This window comes from Calonectris borealis, chromosome 11 (genome assembly GCF_964195595.1).
Source record: "Calonectris borealis chromosome 11, bCalBor7.hap1.2, whole genome shotgun sequence".
Classification (NCBI taxonomy): domain Eukaryota; kingdom Metazoa; phylum Chordata; class Aves; order Procellariiformes; family Procellariidae; genus Calonectris; species Calonectris borealis.
Genome location: NC_134322.1, coordinates 7850187 through 7869521, shown reverse-complemented (window position 1 = coordinate 7869521; position 19335 = coordinate 7850187). Strand labels below are relative to the sequence as shown.

Below are 19335 nucleotides of genomic sequence, written 5' to 3'. Positions count from 1 at the left end.
GGCAAAAGTAGTCATCCAAACCACGCTTTCTACTCTCTATGAATATGTAAATGAGGAAAAAGACAAGCAACAAAACAGCATTACATTTAAGTCTACTTGAATTAACCAAATTTCACAGACTGATACACTGATGTGCAAAGAAAGGCAATTGTTTACCAGGAGAAATTGTCTCCAGACTCCCCGGATTAATCTTTCTCGTGCTTGTGCAGTGTTGGACAGTTGACCCAGTGAAGACCAAGTAAAAAACTACATCATCTTCAACTTTATCTTCCTCAGTCAGCTGCACTGTAATAACAGAGTCACCCTAGGAAAAAGGACAAGGAAAAAGGTTAGGTTTACATTTGCAAGAACTGCATCATATAAAATAGAACTTCTCTACCTACAAGGCTCCTGCTCCCTGTTCACACACTCCTTTCACACGACTCGGGGCCCATCCTAGTTTTCAGATATGCAAGTCATCCTTAGCATGCCTCTCAGCACCACAGCCAGCCAACCAGCTAGAAAATATGTTGAGCACAGTTCTGGGAAGAGATATGTAGAAATCTCAAGGGTATATTCAAAATAGCAACTTAATATGGTGAAATTACACCGAGTCTGGCAAACATGAGCACACACCCCACACAGAGTTTTCTATACACACACACATGCATATATATACATATCCCCCCACATATACATAGCTAAAACCAGAATTGGGATAGCGGCCTAAAATTGCCTCTGTCTTCAGAAATTTGAACAAATTCCCTAATTCTTGCTTGAACGTTCGCATTTCCCCTGACCAAACTAGGCACTGTGTTGATACTTCCAGTGTAACCAATTTAATCACCGAACGCATCTCTCATCCACAATCCATAAACACACAAAGGCATGAAAGTTTCATATCCACTGAGATTTTTTCCACCTTCCTTACAAAAAAAAACAGTAACAGTGGCTGTACAGACAGCGGTAGCTCTTGTTACTCATCTATAAGCTCATGCCTTGGTGAAAACCTCTGTACATTATCAAAACAAGCAGTTCTTCAGGCCCTGAAAAGAAATCTGTTGCGATCTTTTGGCTGAACACTCCTGCTTAGTTTTAGGGAGGCTTTGTTTCAGTATCTCAGTATTTCAGTATATTCTATCATTCTGCTCACCTTTGCTATCAGCAAAAATTATGTTCATAAAGGGCACACATGGTTATCATAGTTAACCCAGCACAGAATACAGTAAATACACCTTTCAGGTGTTTTTGTCCATACGCTTGCATGGACAAGAACAGGAGCAATATCCACCAACTTCATTTTTCCATGGGGAAGGGAAAGCAAGGAAAGCAAGGAAAGCTTGCAGTTACTACAGCATTAAGTGAAGCATAATCATTTGATCTCACCATACATCATTTATCTGTCTGAAGAATTATATAAACTACGAGACACTGAGAACAACAGACTGTGAAGTGACCTGCCCCTTTTCTATCAAGATCAAAACCAGTTGGATGCCCCAGTTTTACACTGCAGCTGCATTAGCCAGCTCTCTTGCCACTGCTCCATTGAGCATATGATTAAGGCTGCAAATCTGGAAAACATATTTTTTATTTTTATTATTATTTTTGCAGATTATGCAATTCTAATTTGCATACACAACAGAATACGCATGTCATTTCATTTAAAGCTTTCTCCTTAAGATCACTCAGTTCATTCCTTCTCTTTGTCAAACATAACTATTGCAGAAAAGTCCAAGTTTTCCAAGCCCTCCCGCACACCCGTGCTGCGTTAGCATCGCTTCCCACGCTCTGTCTCACGTCTCCCCCATCTTAGCTCCTTTTACGCCGCACCACAGCTTCCTCCTCCAAGTTCATGTCCAGTTCTCCTCCTCTGATCTGGCCTGTCTTGTACCTCTTGCCCCGGGCAGGGTTGCACCTTGTTATGATAGAAACAAGGTTTTGCAGTGCAGCACACAATCAGCCGCTGGTCTTAAAAACAAATATATGGATCAGTCTTATAACACACAGGAAAGAAAACCATGAATTAAAACAAGATAAATGGAGCAGTGAGCCTAGTTTGCATTTCCAGAGGTTGCAGAGTTACAAATGCACATTTTAGGAAGGTCTCATGTGATAACATCAGACCAGACTTCAGCTGGGGAGAAAGGAACCATGTAGCAAAAGTATATATTGTATCTAGTCAGTGCTAAAATAAAAACAGGTGCAAAAAGAAATAAATCAAGCTTTAAATTCAAGCATGACCAGTTCACATGCTGAGCTGAAAACTAAATATTCCATTTCAAGCAAATGGATCCAGTTTTGAGCGGATGTGCAAAAAAACAAAAGCTGAAGTTTTAACCTACAAACCCTCTGTGCTTTGGTTCTTATATCCGTCTTTGTTCAAACTGTTCCTCCCTTAAGGCATGAACATACAAAGTACTTAAATGGACTTAAAATGCAGGTGACATTTCAGGACACTCATCAACAGGGCTGATTGTTTAAAGTGGTATCTGTTAAAGGACATTTTTCTTTTATTTAACTCAGAAATCAAGTACAGCTAGTCCAATTCCTGTGAAAGAAAAGCAAATCCGCATAGAGTGCACACAGAAGACACCTGTCTATCCATGTGAAACAGTCACTTCCATATCAATGAAAAGCAATTTAACTTGCAGCGTTTATTGCAAAAGCTATTTTGTATCTTTAGTTATTGACAAGAGACATGAAAAGACAAGTAAAAAACCTGAACACCAAAGGTTCCACATAACCTGAAATCTGTCTAAGATTTTTTTCTTGAATTGAAATTTTAAGTTGTCTCCAAATATCTTCAGCAAGATCGATAACATGCCACTCAACTGCTGTGTGCTTCAGCTTACTTACAGGTATCTTCTGGCTAGCTCTCAGCTGTACTGTGCATGGTACAGCTCACGTGCGTGATGTGATCCGAGATCCCAGAAGGAAAAGAGCAAAGCGCTAAATAAGAGACCGTCCTCCTTCAATGCACATCTCTACTTCCCTGTTACTAACAGTTTCACTGTCCACTGCCAGTTTTAATTTGATTTTTAAAAGTTATACTGGAACAACGTATTTATTTGAAAAGGAAATAACGCACAGAACAAACTCCTCTCTTTCAAACATTTTTGGAGTTAAAGAAAATCAGTTACAAATGCAGCCAAATTCCTCCAACCCACACAGAAGACTTTCCAACAGCACTATTGCATTCAGCCTCCAAAAACATTTTAATTGAAGTATGTTTACCTTTATTCATTTAATATTGTCTAAAAAATGTCATCTGTTCAGTATCACTGCCACACAAGGTGGTTATTATAACCCCTCTTTCATCCCGAATGGCTAGAAATGGGAGGCCAGCCTGCCAATATCCCTTCGGTGAAAGTACAGACAGATCAAAGTCATTCTCTGGAATGCTCCAACAAATAAGAATAATTTAATTTCAAAACTAGTTTGGATCGACTAATATTTACTTGGCTTAAAGCCCACTGGAAATGAAAACATTCCATTTTGGTCCATTCATGAAGCAGGTCGCCCTCTCCCTCGTTCGGATCTGAAAATCTCTGGTTTCAGATAGCTGTAACAGGATGTAAAGAACGTGGATGTGGCTCCTTCCTCTAAATATATTCCCTTCCTCAAACCGAAGGAAGAAAGCCGAAGGCCTGCCTTGCCAAGGGATGGGTTTAAAGCCCTGACCTTGGGCTTTAAACTCCTATATAAAACAATTCAGAAAGGGATTTTAGTGTGGCACATCTCTGAACTCTTGGCTTAGTTAAGGCAGCAGAAATGCAATTATCTCTAAAAAGGCCCAAATTCTGTTCCTATGTTTAAAAACCAAAGCCAGATAGACAACGCACCTGTTTGTCAGTATATTTTGTTGGCATTACGAGAGCTCCACCTTTTCAGGTATTTGGTTTTCCGATGCTGCAGTTATGAAGGTACAGAGATTGTGTGTAGGCAAAGTACAAGCAACTCTGAGTAATCATTTCTTCTTTCTCAGATTTGTTTCTGTGTCTGTAAAGGTGAATTATTTACCTTCAAAGGATTTTTTTTTTTTAACAGATGACTTCAACAATATTTGGAAGTGACGATAAAGCGAACAAAATCTTCAAGCTCAAAAGAATTAAGATCGCTTACGTTATTAGCTGAAAAATACTATCCAGAAAGGTACTTCCAAAAAGAAGTAATTGTTTTAAGCATGTAAAGACATCTTTCTCTTCCACTTCAGGCTCTGAAAATCTGTCTGGTTTTGGGGAATCGGTCATAGAGGATCCTTTACAGTGGGACTGCAAGGACAGCCCTCACAAATACAGCATTCAAGACCTTCAGATGAAAACCATGAGTTTAGCTGGCAAGGGTGAGTTTTCCGAGGGATATCAGCTCTACCAGCAACAGGTACATTTCTCTATGCTGGCTAACAAATTTTAAAGTTTCTTAAAAAAAAAAAAAAGCAAGCTGTATTTTTATAGCTGGAGCATGTGATTTCTAAGCTGGTTTTTCCCCCATGGTTCATCCTGGGAATTTTGAAGTATGTTATCTAACCCACTAACCACCCACTCTGACCCCCCCACACAAACACACAGTCTAAAAATACTTATGAAAATGAAGCATGTGTTAGGTAGTAACGCTGAAGCACTCAAGCATTACTTTAGCATTCTGCTTTTAATGAGAAAACACTAACAACTAGTAATCCTGAATTTGTTCTACATAGAAAAGCAAAATTGCTGCTGATGACCATTGCCATCTCCAGCTGTTTCTTTCATGCAGGTAAAGCCTGGCCAGTGATGGAAAGTCCATGGGTGAGAGGGCTTAGAGATTCACACACAAGGAAAGAAACCTTCCTCCCAATATATTTCCTTCTAAAGAGCTGTTGTAGATGTTCGCAATATGATGCTTTATTAAAGAGGCTGGATCAGGCACTGGATTAGATGAGTAAATGCAACCTGCCACTGTAACAAGTTTTGGTTTGTTTCCGCTATTCATAACATGAATCAGATCCTTGATGGGTCATTGCTTATTGCATTATGTTGGGACACAAAAGGAGAAACATGCTTTTGAAACAGATTTTTTTTCCCCTTTGGGAAGCTCTAAATAGCTCCTAAGAGAGCTGCACTGTACCCAGGAGGACAGCACAAAATCACAGTTGTGGTTTCTTCCTCCTCCTTCAAGGAATTTAGGCTCATTGCTACCTTTATTTATTCATTTTTAGATGGAGTTGGACTCGCTGTTACCTCAGCTCTGCTCGACACAGAGCACACAGGATCAGGCTGTAATTGCAGCAGGAGGCAAGTCCTTTCACATCCCTGCACTTCAAGTTTCCCCATCAATGAAATGGGAATCGTGGTTCAAACACACCAAGTATTTTTCATCCAAATGGCTTTTAAAGGAATAGCTGGCTTTTCAATCATATGACGTTTTCTTTGGAAAGTGTGTAGGACTGACAATAATTAAATTAGACAAAATCAAAGTTGAGACAATTCCACCTCAAATTGAGAACTGCAGAATACTCTGAAATCAGCTGGAGGACGGAAAAGGCAACTGCAAGGCAGCTTTAGAAAATGTAGCAGAAATCATCCCGCAAGAAAAAAAGTAAAATATAATTGTTTAGATGCTCAATGATCCATTACCATCTACCTCTGCCAGTACACAACAAGCTCAACAGCTAAACTTTTGCTCCCAGACAGTGTCCCCATCTCGGCTGAGTATTCTGGAAGATCCCTCCCATCTAAGGTTACTTCGGGTTGGTGCAAACATGTGCTTAACCCCCTGGAGAACCACATCTGGAAAGGACACCCGCAGCACATGAACACATGGACATCTCCATGTAGAACAAAACCAGGCGCAGCCGCACGGGCTCCTGACTGCAAAAGGAGACGGAGGTTTGGGCAACTATTTTTAGGGCAAACATGACAGTGCTCTCATCTCCTGGAATAATCCTTCTGATTGACAAAGGCTTGGATCCCAGTTTTCTCAGGTCTGACTAAGCGCTCCGGCCGGTCAGCCGCGACGCAGGCACCGAGTGCTATCACCGCTGGCTCATAAAACCAAGAGATGCTCTGCTTTCCACGGCAAGAAAATAACCTATGTCCAGCAAACTCTTCCAGGCTGCTATTCCCAGGTTAACAGAAGCAGATGAGCAGCTCAACCCAGAGGGGTGGAATCTGGGGATGGGTCCTACCTACAAAACATCCAGCTAAGTCCCCTTCCCTCTCTGCCTTAGCACAGGGTGAGTTTGTGAGTGCACCTCACTTAATCTTGAGTGCCTTTTCCCTCTTAGGAACACTATTAGGGCCTGGATGTTGCTTCCTGATACTTCACTCCCAGATGTTGCAACGATGCTATTTGAAACATCCATCCCCTTTTGCAGATGTGGCCATTTACTCTGCAAGCTCCCAGCACACGTATATAAAAGGAACGGACCAGGGGACGAGGTCAGAGGTATCTGTTACAGCAAGATAATAGCAGTCATTACAGACATCCTCAATTTTGCCAGTACATATTGACTCAGAGGAGCATTTAGGAGAAAAATCACGTCAAAAGCCGTTTATTCAGCAGAACTCCAGTCCCCAGAAACAGAGGTAGGGCTGTGAAATCCGTCTGAACAAGAGCAACCCTAGAAATCCCTCCTCGCCTGGAGATATCCCCCTTGATAAAGGTAGTGACCTGGGTCAGGAGCGTGGAGAAAGATGGATGTCATTCAGCTGGAGTGTTGCAATCTCCTGTAGATAAAACCTCCAGGGAGACACTCCAGAAATAAACAGAATGGCAAGCTGCCAAGTTTGGGGTAGGTTTGGGTCCTTTTTCATAGTCAATGACTTCAAACTTCTTGATCTTAAAGGAGCATGAAGCAGAGATTTTTTTGGTTTGTTTTCTTAAAAGAAATTAAAAAAAAATCACAAAGGAAGGTAAGAATGACTCCAATGGTTTAAAAAAAAAAATCCATCTCCAAACCTACTTTATTTCCCTTTTAAATTAACAGCAGTGCTAATATTTTTGCCAGCAAAAGGTTTCAGGTTAACAGCATGGATACTGAGCCCCTCTGTGATGAGAAAGGCAGATTTTGCAAAGCAGTCTCTTGCCCTTAGGAAAACACAATTGCAGACTGTAACATCTTGCCCACAGGCCACGAAAAGAGCAGAACGATGGTACATGTTTTTCTGCCAGTCCACATAGCAACTCGAGGTGATACCTTCCATATTTCATTAACGCTGCACTGAGCCAAGTGATCTCCTCTTCCAAAGCTAGCCACAAAGCCGTGACTGAAACTCTGACATATATGCAAAATAACTTTCTTCTCTCCACCACTTTCTTGCCCCAAAGGTGAGAAAGAATTAGGTCCAAAAATAAGTTTAGCTTAGCATGCAATCTTTTATGATTGACACAGGGCAAAGCAGGGATAGAGACTCAAGAGACCATTTAGTTAAGACTCTTTGGGTAAAAGGAGTATGTGGGAAAACATGGACATCTATGATAAATAACCCTGAGCTGTTGCCTCCAGGCCCAAGCTGGCTCCCACAGATCCATCCTGAGCGTAACCTGTGCTGAAAACACAGGATGGACACCCTCGACTTGCCTGTCTGCAGAGCCAGCATCGTTACAGCTAATTTATTAACGAAATCTCACAGCCACACCACATCCCAAGCCAGTCCAGGTGCCTAATCCCACAGCAGGGTTTATTTGCAAAGAGATAAATAGTTTAAGGAGAGCAAGGAGCAGATTTCCTACTCTGAACCAGGGTGAGCAACACAAACTCCTGCAGAAATGGGTACACTTGAAGAAATCCAGTATTAGTAGCCCACATCCTTTGACAGAGCATGTCTCAGTCGGTCTCCAAATCAATCAGCTCAGAGATGAATCTTTATGGAGTGTCAAGATGCTATTACAGGTATTACATACATATTAATCCAGGCAGCTTGAAGGAGATCTCTACAGAATGCCAACAGAAAATCCATCAAAGTAACAGGATCTCGTTAGTGCTGAAAAAGACACATAATTTATCTTTATGGGTACATCTTCATGACACATCACTTTGCTGCACAGAGCCAGGCAAGTTATTAGATTGGGCTGTTAATAGCTAATTTAGCTGCATCATTGCTTTAGCACGGGGCTCCACATGCTCTGCAGCACTTACTTTACCAACACTTGTTCAGAGCATGTTTAGTGCATCTGCTTGGTGCCGGACTGTGCTATGCAGACAGCCTTCACAAAACTAAACCACCAAGATCAATTCTAATAATTTTTAGCACACAGGAAGACGTGATAAAATTAACAGTAAAATTAACTGCAAAATGGCAAAAAAATCAAAGTTAAGGAGAAAAATAGAAAGGATTAGAAGTGTCATTCAACCATTCGTGTTATATGCAAACATCTAGGGAAGAACTGCTACCATAATTTTATTGTTTGGGTGAAATTGGCAGTATACTGAAGAAAATTTTTTTGTTGTTGTTTATTTGGGCAATTTAGTGTTAGTCAGACTATTCATTTAAAACATTGTGTCCTCAGTCACCATGGCCTGTACTATCTGAATAAGCAATTATTGACAGTAACCCCAAACCCTTTCCACAGCAAGCCCCATACAGCTCTCATACAGAGGAGGAGGTGGTATGCAGGAACACAAGCAATAACACACTGGAGTTTGCCCTCTAAACTATGCAAGTCTCTATGTAATGCCACCACGTGAACATGAAGATAAGATGCAAGACAGGAGGAATCTTCCTATAGCAGAATATCCCCTCGAGTAGCATCCACTCTCCACAACAAGTACTGATGTTACTATCAGAAATTGTGGAAACCACCACAATCAATTCCTATAAAACACACCCAAATTGATAGGAATGTCTTGCTCTGGCCTCTACTGTCCTCCACTACACTGTTAGAGAACCGAACCAGTTCGTTTTATTACCAGCTGCTTGAGTGATTGATAGTATTTCCTGCTAATTACTCACATAGCAGTAACAACAAAACTGTAGTGCTTGGGAGAAATAGCAGGCAGTCTTAATGCATTCAGTGACTAACAGAAATTCAGCTATTCTCTTGGCATCAGAGAGGTGGAGAGAGTCACAATTCCTGGAAGATAAAGTACATACGATGACACATTATTTGAAACAATTTCCTATCAGTGGGGTATTTTCACAAATAGCCTTGATGTGTCTTAAAGGAAAAAAAAAAAAAAATCAGGTTTGAACACTAACATCCAAAGGCTAAGAGAGCAGGATGGCGTTTTCCTGGTACTGCAGCCTCCTCTGCAGTACAGCAAAGCCCTTGAAGGGACAGAGCTCAGAGTGTGTTTCAGAATGCTCGTTTTCCTGCCAGCCGCAAAATATCCTCACCAGTCTTTAAACATTTCAAAACTACACTACTTGGAGCTACTGTAATGATTGAGGCACTTTTTAAAGTGACATTTTTTGCCATTAGAGAATAGAAACCATTATAACCATTATCTTCCTGAAAAAGAACCCCCCACAACCACAACTACTAGACAGATGAAACTTTTGCAATACTTAGAAGAAACACTGAAACAAAAATACAAATGCAGGCAGCCTTGCAGAAAGCAGCACTGAATGTCCTGCCACAGAACTGCCACTTGATGGCAGTGCACAGCATCGATCTTTGCACACAACAATTAATCACAGTTTATTTTATTTTCCACTTATGCACAATATGGCATTGCTTTATTGAGCAAGGCGGAGGACGAGCGTTCGCAGAGACACCACATGCAGCACAACCTTCAGAAGCAGACAGGAGGCACTGCAGGTAGAGCCCAGGAGATTTGAGAGTTTATTTGAAAACATCATGCCTTCATCAAATCAACGTCTTCATAAGCACTACTCTCACACCAGCTTTGCTGTCAGAACTGCCTCTAGTCTAACAAAACTAGAGCACTTTGGACTGTCAGCACTTTGTTACAGAAAATAAAGCAGGGACATGTACCTTGATTGGTAAAATGGGAAATTTGTTTGGTCATTCTAAAGGTAAGATAAGAATATTTATAAACTCTCTATATAAACACATTCCACAGAGGAAGAGTAGTTGAAGAGTATTTTCATCCTCTTAAACACCAAGTCCTGGTCTCCGTTGCCCATTCCTCCTGAGAGGAGGGGAGGCAACAGTGTCAGCCACCCCTGGGGATAGGATGCGATCTCCTAGCATCTTTCCAGATATTAACCAGCTCATTGGCTATCACAAGAAATAAAGAACCCTAAATTCAGAGCCTAAGAGGTATCTGTCATTTCACCTAGTTTTAATAAAACTCTTAGTGTGACAACGTAAGGATTCCTTTTGCAGTTTCGGAAAACAGAGTGAAGCAATCAGAGGGGATCGTTGTCTCCTCTGCTTTCCCACCCGTACCTGGAACCATCTTTCTTCTGGAAGCTGTTTTATTTGAAGTTCACACATAATGCTGCAAAGCAGTGGTGACTTAAGGGCAGAATTTCAGACAAGTGCTCCAGACTTTGTTTAAGCTAGTCCATTTATTGTTTACCAGCACATTCATACCCACAAAACAGGATCACAGAAGAAAAGATCAAATAGATAACTATGGGAGGAGGACCTGGAACCCAAATCACCAGAATCTTCAGTTTCAGATAATATGAAAGAAGTATTGAGAAGGGGCCTCGCAGCTGCAATTTAATCAATGGTTCATCCTGGAGGAAGGCGATGATGATGGTCAGGAGGCCTCTTCCGACTTCTCCAGTCAAAGCTGCCTTCAGTAAATGCACAGAAGTGACCATTGCACAAGAACTCCTATACTAACATCGCACAGATCTCACAAGCTAGCGAATGCCTCAGTTAAGAGGAGCAAACCAAGTGAACAGCCTCGTGATAACCAATCTGTGCAACCTAAAGTCTTCATTTAGGTACCTGGGAACTGGGAAGCAGCAGGCAGCTTGCCAGAGCATGGTGCAGAACTCAGGTGGCAGCTGCCAGACGCCTATTTCAACAGAAGGGATGACTTCTTGCATGATGAAGAGCAGAATTTGGGAAGCGGAAGATGAAAAGAATCTGGATCAAGGACCTAAGTAACAAAAACTTAAAAGATGAGGTCAAGCACAGTTTAGTGAGGAAACTATTTTGCCTGCAGAATGAAAGCAGAACCAGACAAGTTGCAATGTGCTCCTCTCAAAAAATCAGTTTATTCAGGCGCCCCAACCAACTTTCTTAAAACCAACCAAGAAGCAGGTTCTTCCACAAGCAACACAAGCAAATATTTTATTTGTAAAAGGTGCTCAGAGGCCTTCCACTCATTCATAATTCAAAGACATTTTGAAGGTGGGGCAGAAAACTACTTTGTCATTAAGAAGAAATCAAGTACCCAACAAATAAAAGACAAGAGCTTTATCAGATCCTCTCACCACAGAGCTGAACTAAACATCAAGACTGGTTGTCCTCTTGCCTAAGGACCTCGAGAGAAAGTAAGACAGGGCTTCTGTATAGTGATTTTCGAGAGAAATCCCCGTATCAAAAGCATGCGAGGTATGTTTTACTTTTTCTGCTGCACTGATCTCAGATATTCAGGCATCCCAGTGGCCTTTGTCACCATAGATGCCACTAAGCAAACAAATTCAGCGTTAGTAGAAAAGTAACTAAACCACAGCTGCCAACCTCAAGACAACATTTTACTGTAGGATTATAAAGGTATTTCATTTTGTCCTTTTGTCCCTTTGGTAGAGATTTCTGAAGATCATTAATTACCTAGCACACAATAGTGCACAAGTCACACCTGAGATGGTTTCAGCCACAGTAAGAACCCGGCTGCCAGGCAGGCGTGCCTGCACAACACCTCGCGGCACTCACGGACGCGGGGAACCATGGTGCTTGGGACAGGCTCTGCTGCCACAAGCCTCAAGCCCTCTGTGTTGTGAACTTTTTTCTTTAATCCTTTAATATTTATTCAAAATAGGATTTTTTCTTAAAACATGAACATCAGAGGTTATCGCAATTGTTTTCCTCAGGAATACACAGTGCACTTCAGTGGGGTACCATCCTGTATGAAATATGTAAGTGGGAGAAAAATATTATCAGCATTACTCTTTTCTTCCCATTTTAGATTAAAGCAGGACACACTGGGAAATCTACAGGAGTAGTTCATTCATTAACAGAAGCAAGGACCTACTGTACCCAAAACGCAGGTTATATTAAGAGAGGGTCAATGCATTCTTTCTGAGGCTTTTGAAGTTCATACTTCATTAAGTTGTATAGCATTTTGGCTTGGAAGTGGAAGCTCTCATCTCAAAACTCTCCTTGAGAAACTCTGCAGGTTACACAGCTCATAAATGGCCGTTTATACAAGAGACTCCATCCACAGACCTGATTAAAGACCAAAGTCAATGGGAGCATTTTTATCAATTAAGTGTTTGCCCTCCCATGCAATCACCAGTTATGACACATTTGGGTTTGTCACTCCAAATAACGTGGGCACACCTTAGACAAACCATGCAAAGGAGGAGTGCTGTGATTTAAAACAAGTTTGTTCCTTTTAATCAAAAAGGAAAAAGGAAAAAAGTTTGCAGTGATACATCATCCTTCTCCAGCTGCTAATCTTTTCCATTTCACACCCACTGATCATTATCACCATGAAAAAGCATTCCTGTCTTAAAGGCAGATCTAAGGTTGTAACCTTGGTAGTAATCAAGAGAAGATGACACCTAATGCTTCCCAGCTCGTCCCCTGCGTGTCACTCCAGTCCTGGTTCCAACACATTCATATCCAGTACTGCTCTCAGGTTATTCTTCTAAAAAAAAAACCAGCATCGACTTCAGAGTGGCAGGAGGTGCGAGTGGGTTAGAGGAACGATCAATAACGTTACAAAAAACCTATAGCTAGCAGAGGCTGAAATCGGAAGCCATGCAGGTCGCTTTTGAAGTAAGGTTTTCAGGACATTGTATGCAGCTGAAGACTCGACCCTGACCATTCACTCACGTGCACTCTATATTAATTAATATAGAGTTTGGTTACATGGTTTGGTTAGAAATAAGGACACAGCTTGTGATCCTTGATTCTTTTGCAGTTAAATCTCCTGCTGAATACTCTGCTGGATTCTCAGTTAATGACAACATTTATAAAAAGATTGACACGTCACCTTTACAAAGCTTGCTCCCATTTTCTCTCTTGCCTGGATGTTAGCAACAGTTGAGTTTAAGCTAAGCGACTAATTTAAATTATTTCATTTATAAACAGAGAACTTAATGAATCACAACAATAAAAAAGGTCACTTAATAAAAATCCATTGTTCAGAGCAATGTTAATCCTTTTTTACCTATCTGCGTACTCCTTGATGATCTGGATATTCCAATAACATATTGACAATAGTAGAAAGTACCTTACAATACTCAAGTTGAAATTTTGACTTTTGTTGGTAGAGAGAGATGACTTTTATAAAGAGGGGATGATCAGCGAGGTCATTGCAAGTATTTAACAAAAACAAACAAAACTGAAGCTCCTAACTTCCCACCTCCCATCAGCCAAAGACTTCTGCAACCCTCACATTCCACCGGAGCCCGGCCAGCAAACGGAACGATTCAGTCCTTCAGCTTTGAGACCCTGGGCTTCCTGACCACAAAGCCCCAGGCAGATCAGAAATAAGGTTTGAAATACTGCCCTTCATCCACTACGCTGTGCTCACCAGAGTTCCCGTATCAGTGGGACAGCACTGAAATACAGAGGGACGTAGGTAAAGCCAGTTTCAGATTCAATCTGGCATCTGTGCATCACCAGAGATGGTTCCCAACTACGGCTTGAGGCAGGCAACCAAAGGACTGTCCAGCCACACGGACTTCTTTTTTTTGCACCTGAAGAAATCAATGTATATTAAGGACCTTGTGTTACAGAATATCCCCTTTTCCACAGAATATCCATAGTTGCACCAAAGACTATGTAAAGCATGATCCATATAATTACACTGGGAAGAAAACAACCCATAAGAACAGCAGCAACAGAAATCAGATACACTCAATCCAGCCAAGTGACAGTTGCTTTTTGTAACTTTGACCCATGCTAGCGAAAAAGCTGGGAGATAAAGCTCGTTCTCTGTTAAAACCCTCCCCATGCTATGCTGATTATGGCTCTGGAGACCAGCTCCGCATTAAAGTCAAGCTTGTATCACAAAGTTTAAGACCACTGCTGTAATATGGAGAACTCAAACCTTCACCGCCACAGTTCTGTGAACCACAGAAGACCTTGTCAATGACTTCCCCACTCCACTACCCCACTTCTTCAAAACATCGCTGTTGGCAGCAAGGCAGCAGCTCATGTTAGCACCCCATCGAGATACCTGAGGAAGGAGGAAGTGGGTTTGAACATCTTTATTTCAAATTCACACCACAATATTAAGCCACAGATTCTCAAAGTAACACTGCCTTTTATAAAGGCAATTACATGTCGACAGTGGTACAGATGGGATAGGTGCTTGACCTACAGCCTGTTTAAGCACCGGCATTAACGGTATCACACCGTGGTGAACCTTCCCCATGCTATATTGAGGAACACTTTGCTGCCCTATCTCTCCTGGCAGGAGCTCCTCTGCCCCATGACTGTGCTGCCGTGAGCAGCACCAAGCTCCAGAGGCAGGAGAGCTCGTTAAGCAGCGTTAAGGGCAGGTAAGGAACAGCTCTGGGTGAGAGATACGATGCTCCTGGGGGGACCAACTGAACGAGCCGGCAGCCATCTGTTTGCAGAGGAAAGGCTGAGCTCTTGTCCCAGCCCAAACCTGCAGCACCATAATGCTTAGCTCCAGTTCCTGGCAACCTCATTAACCAGCAAACAATCATGCAACGCTTAAATGGGACGGACTTATTTAATCACAAAAACACGACACTCATTATTACTAGAGGATGTGTTTTCCACCTTATCTCTTAATCTTTACACTTTCAAAGGCTAGTAGTCTCATCATCACAGGCTGCGATCTCCCAGTGGTCACAAGCTCTGCAGAGGCAGGACAGCTGATTTTTACAGAAGGGTAAATAGAAGTCCAAGCAGCCAAAAGAAGGTACCAAAAAGGATGCAGCAGAGGGTCTTCTCTCTATTTATGTACGCTGACTTGAATAATACAGGAATCCCTCTATTAGTGCGTATCTGGAGGTACCATCTTTTCCATCACCCACAAAATTTTGGTCCCACGTACACAGGACATCTCAGGTTCCCAAAACACTTTTCATAATTGTAAGGTATTAATCTGGGCAACCTGGTAATTATCAGGTAGGATAAAATGTGCTCTAACTCTCTAATTGGCTTCCAGGAACTGAACTGGAGACATCATTTTTTACTTTCTCCTCCTAAAAGGAGCTCAGTGATGCTGATGATGATAAAAACAACTAACAAATGGAGCTTTCAGTATGAAACTCATGCAAGATTTAAAAAATTAATAAACAAAATTAAGTAATCCTGAATCTAAGATATTGGCTTAAAAGAGGAAGAGCGTAACGGATGCAATGCAAAGGTGTCAAGAACAACAGGGTGAAATTTGGGGGAAGCAATTTTTCCTCAGAGTAGACAAATGTAGGGACATCCCCTGACATGTCTGTATTGCCTGGTATTTCCAGTCCTTTACTTCACAGAGATGAAATTCCTTATGAAGAAATTCACAGGATACTGTTCTCAGTTATTTGAAAACAAGCTCAAGGAGCCTATACGCAGAAAAGAGAGTTGACATCACTCTGAAGAAGGAACCTGGTGAGGTTTGGTATTCACCTACCAACGGCCAGGCCACAAGACTGTTGAAAAATAAAAATACCAGGAAGATATATTTTTCTTTACGTTCTGCTCATACCTAACAACCCTCAGATGAGCTGAGCTGTCAATTAACAACATGTGGAAACCAAAACTGATCTTAAAATGTACAAAGCATTTATATTGAGAGCAAACAGGAAGACTAAATATTGAATTTTCAAGGTCCTTGAGTTTCTCTTTTTGCCCCCCGCCTCTTCCTTAAGCTACTAAAATTTGTTTGTTTTGAAAGGGAGTTGATTTGCGTATACACCTGGGCAGGGCAGGAGGAGAAAGAGAGAAAAGGGAGTCACTGATGTATTAATAATGTGGTCATCAACTTATTTGCATTGCAAAGAAACACTACAGTGAGTGCCATATAATCATTATTTTACACCTGGCTACACTTGACCTCAGCCCAGTCCTCCTCACTATCACATGGGGATGAGGACTTTTAAGTATGCCACTCCAGTGCTACGTATTAAATACAAACCCACACATACTGGTGGGAAAATAAACTAAGTCAGAAGATAAGACTGGGAAAACAAAGCCTCCAGATTAGTTAAGTCATACACTGTTCAAAAGACGTAAGGATAATTTTATCCTGCTTTCTACCATTCATGTGTTTCTACTGTAGCAACTACATCATATATTTGCACATAAGTTTCATTCGCTTTTAATGTGTCCTAAGTTTAAATTAAGTTTCTTCAAAGTCAAGGTGCATTCAGTAGGCTTGTGATTTAAAAAGTTTCAAACAACATTTAGTTTCACAGTAATACAGAATGAGGTGGTGTACTCCAGGAAAGCCATTCTCCCAAAGTCAGGTCACACTACGTAGTGTTAGTCTTGCTTCAAGCACAAGACTTAGTACAGTAAGTAAAGAATAAATTCCAATACAAGCTTCCAGCTGGTAATTAAAAGTAGGCAAAATTTGAAAACTTCCATGGCATTAAAGGTCAACATGATCCATTATTTACAACACACAACACTTTCCAAGATACGGGTCTATCACCAGCTCTGATCGTTTCTCCTTCCTTCCCCTTAAAAGCCACATTTGCAAGTAATTTTCCCTCCAAATTTTCCATCCTTGCATCCAGCTCTACCCATGTTAGCAAAGTCTGTGGGTAGGACCATAAGCACAGGACAGCTTCATCAGCTAACCCTGCTCTGAGCATGGCGATATGGAAAATAAATGGTCACAAACCTGGCTGGCAGCTTTGGCACAAATTTAACACACATGCGTACACCCCCACAAATCCAGGTCTAATTTGACAGTCCCCATGTTCTGCAACAAAGCTGCTATTCAAGAGCGAGAGGAAGCTTGTTCTTTATTAATGTAGCCATCGAGGTTACGAGCTTCCAGGAGGCTGACGTAAACCATTCCCTGCTGCAGCACTCACAGCACAGCCGAGCCGTTCGCTGCTTCCAGTTCCTCCCTGCCACGTTTAAAACTCTGACCAGAAGAATATTATTACAGCAGGCAAGCACCGCACACCGGGATGCCCTATTTTCCACACAAGCAATTTCTTCTTACGGCCTCTTACGGCAACACATCAAGTCGCAAGAGCACAGCCATGCACTCGAGCATGCTTTTGGGAGGAAAAAAATAAAAGCAGGGGGATGCCTGCATGGTGACAGCATTACAACATGTCTCAAAACTTCTTTAGAATTGTCTGCTGGAAAGACAGAGCAGCTCTGTGACTTACCTGCACAGTACCACCGAGCATTTGCAGCTCAACGAATACAAATAAGGTCTTTGGGGAGCAAATTAAAAAGGAGCAACATCTCCAGAAAGCGTGGAGGGAAGCATTTTGTGTGAATAGCAAGAGAGGAAAAAACTGTTTGAATTTTGTACTCACATATAATGGAGCTTGCTGTGGATTAAGTTTCATGACCTCAGAACACTGAAAGAAAAAAGAAAAGACAAATTTAAAATTTTACGAAAAAAGTTTTAAGTACTTCTTCACACGCTGCAGAACGTTAAACTTCCAAAGCTGTATTAGCACCCCTACGCTATTTTTTCCAATAGTCACTTTCACACAACAATTTTCTATTTTCTCTCTTTCAGCTCAGAAACGATCTGTCACTTTTTTTTATTTACACTCACATTAAGCAAAGACTACTCTAAAATGATTTGTAGAGCAAAGCGCTCATCTGAACCGTCGGCAATGTTGGCACTGAGGATATCCCAAGTGAAACTTGCTTCCTCTTCAAGTCCATCTCAGTTCATCTGTCCTCCTAGCAACCTTCACATCGTATCTGCTTTTTATGACAATTATCAAACCTTAATTGCTATCTGCCCACGCATTCCCCCACTCCCACCTAAAAAATGTTTGTAAAGATTTGTAGTTCTTTCTGTTGTTGGAGAAGACCAATTACTCTGGCAAATACTACCTTGCCCAAGTTAATTTGGTGCCTTTTTTTCCTCCCTCCCACTGGATTGTTTGTTCAAGAAACATTTCAAAACTATTTAAAACTCAAACTATCAAAAATGTTCCTTGCAAAACTGAGGGAAAACTTCCAGAATAGACAATGCTCACGATTCTGCATCAGCATTTTGCATAGTCAAAAACTACCATTACTCACCCTACCAAGGTGATCTTAGTCAAGAAAATTTCCTCTTTCAGGTCTGCCCCTGGAATTTCTATATAACCTGGTGAAAGTTATTTGTATTGAGCTTTGCATCGGTTGAACCAGAATTTCACTTGCATTAGTTTCTCCACTGCGGTAGAAAATATTCACCCTAAACGAAAGCTGTAAGTTTTCATTTAATCTGTGTATTAAGCAGTTCAGGATCCTAAGATGAAGGAATGCAAAACAATTAAAAATGGAATTTCTGCTGTTGCTCGTGTCTGCCGTACTGGTAATGCTCTGCAAATACTTCAAACCCTTTTTAAAAAGGGATGAAATACCACTCTGCTTTTCACACAGAAAACACAGGATCTTGTTCATACTTCATTCCAAATCCCAGTTTGCCTTTAGTGAGACAGAAATTAAACCACAGCCTAAGTTTCCTTAGCTGATTCCAGCTAGAATCCCTCACACGCTCTCCTTATTTTACAAAGAAGCGTTTTTGTACCGGCTGCTTTAAAGTGTCTGAGCTACCTGCCAAGCTTGCTCACCAAAACACAGTCCCTCTGCAAAAGGTCCTCCAGCGCAGCCACGGGACGGACGAATATTGTGCAATAGTTTTAAATCTAGTCAAATTCATACCTATTTTCAACCTCAAGATTCCCCTTCCAACGGCAAAAATGCCTCAAAATAGTTATGCTTGATAGTTTTCCCTCTTACAAAGACTGACTTACTCGTGAAAATAGGGAACTAGTAGCACTAGCTATCATGTGGGCAGGTGAGCTCCAAAAACAGCTCTGCAAGCAATCTTCACTTCTGCCCTACAACATGCTCCTGCTATTTCAGTCCTACTAATGGCTCAAAAAGAAAAGAAAAAAAAGAAACAAAAACAAGAACTGCTCAAAGCTTGCCAATCTCCCTCATGACCTACCTGCGCCTCTCTCTCCTATTCTGAACCTGGGCATCTTGAACATTATCCAGCCGAGAACGTCCATTGTATCTTATGGAAATTAAACCATGGCTGGAAAAACTCCCTTTTAAGACCACTTCACATTTGGATTTTTACAAAGTCTTATTGCAATGGACCAATTCCCTCAGGAA

The 19335-nt window shown here is 41.4% G+C and overlaps 1 protein-coding gene across 1 annotated transcript in view; it reads right to left on the bottom strand.

Annotated features, from left to right (window-relative positions):
* Positions 1-19335, bottom strand: part of AKAP13 (A-kinase anchoring protein 13) — a 200893-nt gene that overhangs the window by 138721 nt on the left and 42837 nt on the right. Inside the window, exons 3-4 of the mRNA XM_075159879.1 lie at positions 17523-17567; positions 157-304 (exon numbers count right to left, since the gene is read on the bottom strand). Of these exons, the coding sequence (XP_075015980.1) occupies positions 157-304; positions 17523-17555 (181 nt within the window). The 5' untranslated portion in view covers positions 17556-17567. The remainder of the gene's footprint in view (positions 1-156; positions 305-17522; positions 17568-19335) is intronic.